The following is a 6,339-nucleotide window of genomic DNA, read 5'->3' as shown; positions in this document are numbered from 1 at the left end:
AAGTATTGCAAGAAAAAGGCAAAATGAATGCGATCTTGAGACAATTTTTTTAAATACTCGACGGGCCGCATTAAACAGCCTAACGGGCCGTATGTGGCCCGGGCCGTAGTTTGCCCACCCCTGGCATAGACAGACAGACATGGACATTTAAACAGTGAACAGACACACATGGAAGACGACACACAGCATAGACAGACAGACAGACAGAAGACGTTTCTCAATGTCAAGGAAGGATCCTCGGAAGCCAGAATTTCGAGGATGCTACGTCATCGACATCCGTCGAAGGACTGTTCCAATGTCGAGGATCCTCGGAATTTCAACCAAGGACTGAGTCCTCCGTTCGAAAAATATCCCATATACAGGAAAGGATGCATATGTGTAGCCTTCGCGCTCTTCACGCTCTCAAATCACCCACAATCCTATGCGCGCAGCTTTGCTATCTTGTTCAAAAAATTCAAAACGGAGTCGGATCGTTAACGGCGCAATATGCTTTCAAATATAAGTATTTACGTTACCAAACATTTGTTTAAAAAAAATAATTACATCCATTATGTTATGAGTAAAATTGACCCGCACTGTTTATAAACACACTTGACAGTCAAAGAATCAATATGATTAAAAAGGAGTTTATTGATTTAAAAACGATTATATTGCCTGAGTGAACGGAACTGCGTCCATAGCAACGCTCTGTTTTTCATTTTCACTGACGTAATGACGCACTGACGTGCACTTGCTAGCCTGTTCCAGAGCTGTTGAAAAACCATAGACAGTAGAATGCTAAAGAGGAGCCTCGTCTAGCCTTTGAAGGAAGTGACTTGGAAGGACCAGTCCTGCCAAGGAAGTATCCTTGACATTGAGAAACACCTATGGACATAAACAGTGTGAACAGACACATAGACATGGAAGACGACAGCAGGGGAGCGCATGTCGACATAATTTTGGAACAAATGGAATCCCATAGGCTGTACACTCATCAGTCACCATCATTAACACCTGTATATGTTCAGTTGTGTTTCAGTTCAGTGTCTGGTATCGTCTATGTTAAGTAGGGCTGGGTAAAAATATCGATTCATCAATGCATTGCAATTATTTGTTTCTCAATTCAATATCGATTCATCAAATCCTATGAATCGATTCAGCCCACCGGCCAGTGGCGGCGCTGTGGGCAACACTCTAGTGAGAGCGTTCAGCGTAGAACAAGACGCGCTTTAAGTTACCAAAACAGCAAGATGACGGACAGCAGCTGCACTCCATTCAAGCCTGCACCACCAACGTTAAAAGCCGACGTTTGGGCTCATTTTGGATTCCACTGTAAGCCGGGAACAAATGAAGAGGTGGACAAAACCAAAGTGGTCTGTAAGCATTGCCACACCGTTCTTAAATATTGTAACAACACAACTAACTTGCGCAACCACCTAGCTCGACACCATGCAGATCTAATGCAACAAAAACAATCCAGCGTGGCTAAGCCGGATGATTCTAAACAAACACAACTCGACAAAGCCTTTCACTGCAAATTTCCTTCAGGCTCCGTTCGTGCACAGAAGATAACGGGATCCGTGGCCGTCTACATCTGTAAAGACTTACGCCCATATAGTGTTGTTGAAAACGTGGGCTTTAAATACATGGTCAACACACTTGAGCCACGGTACGCCATACCTACGCGTAAACACATTACAGAAGTGGCCATGCCAAAGCTTTACATGGAGGTTAAGACGGAGGTTTTGGAGTCCTTAATGTCGGCGGAAAAAGTGGCGCTTACCTGCGATGGCTGGACCTCCAGAGCGACCGACCCGTACGTAACCATCACGTCTCATTTTATTTCAACTGATTGGGTCCTTGTGTCAAACATCCTGCAGACCAGAGCGCTCTTTGAAAGCCACACAGGGAACAATATTGCTAAATTGCTCACCGAGGCAATGAATGAATGGGGCTTGAATGACAAAGTGTCAGCAATTGTAACAGATAATGCAGCTAACATGCTACGAGCAGTTGGACTGACAGAGACATTGCACATTGGCTGTTTTGCACATGTTCTAAACTTGGCATCACAGGCTGCTCTCAAGATGCCTGCAGTATCAAGACTTCTAGGCAGACTGAGGAGGATCTCCGCATTTTTCCACCGAAGCACCATAGCCAGCCACGAACTAAAAAAAAAACAGAAACTGCTGGACCTGCCACAGCACAAGTTAGTGACCGATGTACCAACGCGTTGGAATAGTGCATTTGAAATGGTGGAAAGATTTTTAGAACAGCAAGCTGCTATCTCTGCTGCACTACTTGCCCCTGAGATAAGAAAACAAGAGAAAGATCTGAGCTCCCTTACAGAGGCAGACATAACAGCAGCAGAGGCTGTTGCACTTGCTCTAATGCCAATGAAGAAAGCCACCTTAGTCATATCTCAAGAAGGAACCCCAACTCTATCTGTCATCGCCCCTCTGAGAGCAAGACTTCTGGAAGAGATGCATCCGGCCCCGAATGATCCTGTGATGGTGAAGGAGATGAAATCTGCTGTGCATCAGGATCTCCAGAAAAGGTATTTATTATCATTATGACACTTTATTCTAAGACAGTTGTGTTGTATTATTCTAATTTCATAATGATAATTTTTATATTTTTTTGTAATAGAAATGCATTATATTTATTTTAAGGTACACAGGCATAAAGGAACAACTCTACTTAGCTTCTGCCCTGGACCCACGCTTTAAGGCCCTGCCTTTTTTGACTGATGATGAGCGTGAGGAAGTCTTCACCCAACTCACGGATAACACTAAGACACTGGCAACTGAAAAAAGCTCAGTAAGTACTGTAAAGTGTGAATAACAACTATGTATTTTTATTATTAATGATACACTGCAATTATGAATTTAAACCTAACTATATTGTTATATACATTATTTTGAAAAGGGTGATAACTATTTACAATACAATTCCTTTGCTTTCTCAACAGAGTGGACCAATAAATGCAGAGGCCAATGAAGCAGAACCAGCTGAGGACTCTGGACCCCCATCCAAGAAGAAAAGAGACTCTTGTGCATTGGCAGATCTCCTTGGGCAGACATATACTCCAGAAGCAGACTCCATAAAAACAAGAGATGATGCAGTAGATGAGGTGATGAAGTACAAAGAGGTAAAACCAGTACCACTCAGCACTAATCCACTCAGCTGGTGGAAGGAACATGAGGTGGAATTCCCTCTTTTGTCATGCCAAGCTAAGCGATACCTCTGTATTCCTGGTAGTAGTGTACCAGCTGAGAGAGTCTTCTCAACAGCTGGTGACATTGTCACAGCCCAGAGAAGTGCACTGACGCCTGAGCATGTAGACCAGCTGCTTTTTCTGAACAAAAACCTGCATGTGCACTAGTAGTTTGATAACAAATGCTTCAGAGTTAACATGTTATTGTACTAAAATGTTATGAGTTATATGACGGAAATGTCTGTAATGGCCTACATATAGGCACAGTAAATAAGCCAAAGGTTCTCTGATCAGCTGTTCAGTGTTATTTATTGTATTGTTGACAAAATAGCACTTTGTAATGTTATATATATGGTTGCACTTTTTTTTATGAGTATGCACATTTTGTGCTTCTGTTTACATTTCTTTTTATTTCTTTTAACTTGAATGTATAGGAAGAAAAACAGTTACACTTAGTTACATGCACTTTAGAGGTGTTATTAAAGCACCTGTTTGTGGTTTGTATTCAACATGTACAATTTTGTACAGTTTGTTCTGTTAAATAAACCATGATTTGTTAAACATTGGTAATACGGCACACATTATTTGAAAATATACTCAGGTACTTAATTACTTGTGTATTTACTTATTATTGAATCGATATCGAAGCTAATAAATCAATATCGAATCGAATCGAAATTGAATCGAATCGAAGCCTCAAGAATCGAAATCGAATCGAATTGTGAAATTCCTAACAATACCCAGCCCTAATGTTAAGTGTGTGTGTGTGTGTGTGTGTGTGTGTGTGTGTGTGTGTGTGTGTGTGTGTGTTGCTCTCCGTTCGCCACTCTGTTGGAACTATTGTAAATAAACCTTTGTACTTAATCGTATCCGTGTTCCTCATTAGAGTGCGGATCGGGCCGAATTTTTCTGTCCGAGCCCGGCCCGCGTCCGACAGAGCAGTAACCGAACCCGACCCGAGCCCGACAGGCATAAAGATATTTATGTCCGAGCCCGACCCGAGACCGACAGTTAAAATCCCATTTTTTTTCTCATACTAATGACACATGTACGTTTGTTTGTGTGGAAAGCCCGCTTTTATTAAGCAACTGTAGGAAGGCATTCGGAAATGTCAACAGGATGAGTGCATCAGCGTGCACGGAGAAACAAGCGCACTTAGGCGCGCATGCACGTGTTTGGCAACCCAGTCTCACGGCAGTTCGTGATAAGGTCACGTAATTTAATCTATTGATTCGTGCCACGGACACGTTTATTTCGTTATTTTCGTAATACCAGCACGTTTTTTAAACTAATGTATTTTCAATGGGAAGCGTCTTTCGTGATCACAGCACGATTCTTTCTGCCTGTCGGCTGCAGCAGAGAAGCTGTTTAATCAACATTTATTCACGAGATCTTATGTATTTTTATGTATTTTTTATGTTATTATTTCGGTCTTATTGCCAGGGAAGCTGGATTGCTTTGCTGTTTATTGATATTTTTAAAATTATATTTTATCAGTAGGAAATCGCGCTGAAGAAGTCTCGTTCCGAACACATCGCGATATTTGGCATCAGTTCACGTGTGTCAGATGTTGGTAAGTAAATACCTAAATACCTATGCTAAATACGCTGTCCTAATAATGTGTGATATAATGTCTTTTCTGTTTGTCGATATTAATCTGCCATTATATCTGCCATCTCCAAGGAGACTTTGCGTTTCATTGCTTTCTAATTCAAAACAGGGTGATTAAACACTGCCTGTCACGTGACGTGCTATAGGCCTAGATATTCATATCAGATTAAAAATAGCACAATTAGTTCCAAAGTTGTATTTGTAGTAGAAGCACAGTAAAAACAACACTTACCATGCTTTTACCACAGTAACATTAGTTTCACTGTGATAAGTGTAGTAAAAAGACAGTAACCACAACACTTACCATGCTTTTACCACAGTAACCATAGTTTTACTGTGATTGGTTTAGTAAAGGACAGTAATCACAAAACTTACCATGCTTTTACCACAGTAACCATAGTTTTACTGTGATTGGTTTAGTAAAGGACAGTAATCACAAAACTTACCATGCTTTTACCTCAGTATTGATAGTTTTAAAGTGATATTTGTTGTAAATGCATATTAACCACAACACTTGCCATGCTTGTAAGGCTTTATATAATGTAACATCCAATATTTGTAAGGTAAATCAGTACTTTTTCCTTTAAATAATCCTATATATTATACATAATGATATTTTCTTTTCTCTTTTTCAGCTGAAAAGACCAAAAGGGCCTTTCGGACTCAGTCAGCCCATTATTGTTGGAGGAGAAGTAAACGGAGGAGACGGACAGCTGCAAAGGCAAATATTCGCAATGGTATGTATGTGTTGGTTTTAACCCTAAATCAAACATTTTATCAAGCATAAACCTATAGCCCAATCAGTACAAGCATAGACTGAAAGTCTTAATAATTCACAAGATTTAACAAGTTGTCAAATTCGTACGATACTCGTACATATTTGTATACTCGTACACAATCCTGCAGCTTTTACTCCTAGTGCTGTCATTGGCTACTGCCTCAATTCCTGTACATATTTATCGTGATATTTGTAAATCAGTTGTGCCCCTTCTTGGAAAGTAGTCGGATGTCACACACTCTGTCAGAAAGTTTATATTAATTGCAAATTGGTCCCCGTCTGTTTATGTTCCAGTGATTCATGATGTCTCTCCACACCTCATAACCTACCTCTGTTTGCAAGAGTGTAAAAGCTCATCTGACTTGTCACATGACATCAGATACTCGATTATTTAGTCATAATCAGATCAGTTACACTGCTGATAACTGTCCCGTTTGCATGTAAATCATTTTCATGATTATTGCTTGCTATTAAAGACATACTTTTATTCATAGAAATGCCCACATATCAGTGAACTTAATACATAAAAATGCTTTTAACATTTAATTATGCAACACTCTTCACAGAAAAATATCCCACAGTAATGGATAAACTCACAACGTCATCATCAAGTGCCGTGCTGGGCACATTGGGCAACAAGTGTCCTCCAACGTATTCGATCCGTGGCCAAGTTCTTCACATCTTCCCATGGGACACTGACATTCTTCAGGTCTTCGTGAAACATCTGTCTCCGTGTCTTCCTTGGTCTTCCCTG

The 6,339-nt window shown here is 40.5% G+C and overlaps 1 protein-coding gene and 1 long non-coding RNA gene across 2 annotated transcripts; both read left to right on the top strand.

Annotated features, from left to right (window-relative positions):
- The first annotated feature begins 603 nt into the window (after positions 1-603).
- On the top strand, positions 604-3,754 carry LOC307172501 (E3 SUMO-protein ligase ZBED1-like). The gene is made up of 3 exons (XM_079894924.1): positions 604-2,536; positions 2,652-2,799; positions 2,951-3,754. Exons 1-3 carry the CDS (start codon positions 1,230-1,232, stop codon positions 3,362-3,364), a joined length of 1,869 nt encoding a protein of 622 aa, XP_079751050.1. The 5' UTR covers positions 604-1,229; the 3' UTR covers positions 3,365-3,754.
- Positions 3,755-4,599: 845 nt separating this feature from the next.
- LOC307173931 lies at positions 4,600-6,339 on the top strand. Its single transcript, XR_013823922.1, has 3 exons — positions 4,600-4,769; positions 5,443-5,544; positions 6,152-6,339. It is a non-coding gene; the product is annotated as an uncharacterized lncRNA (long non-coding RNA).

The sequence above is a fragment of the Squalius cephalus genome (genome assembly GCF_949319135.1).
Source record: "Squalius cephalus genome assembly, chromosome: 1".
Classification (NCBI taxonomy): domain Eukaryota; kingdom Metazoa; phylum Chordata; class Actinopteri; order Cypriniformes; family Leuciscidae; genus Squalius; species Squalius cephalus.
The sequence above is the reverse complement of the archived record's forward strand: the minus strand, read 5'-3'. Positions and strand labels throughout refer to the sequence as shown.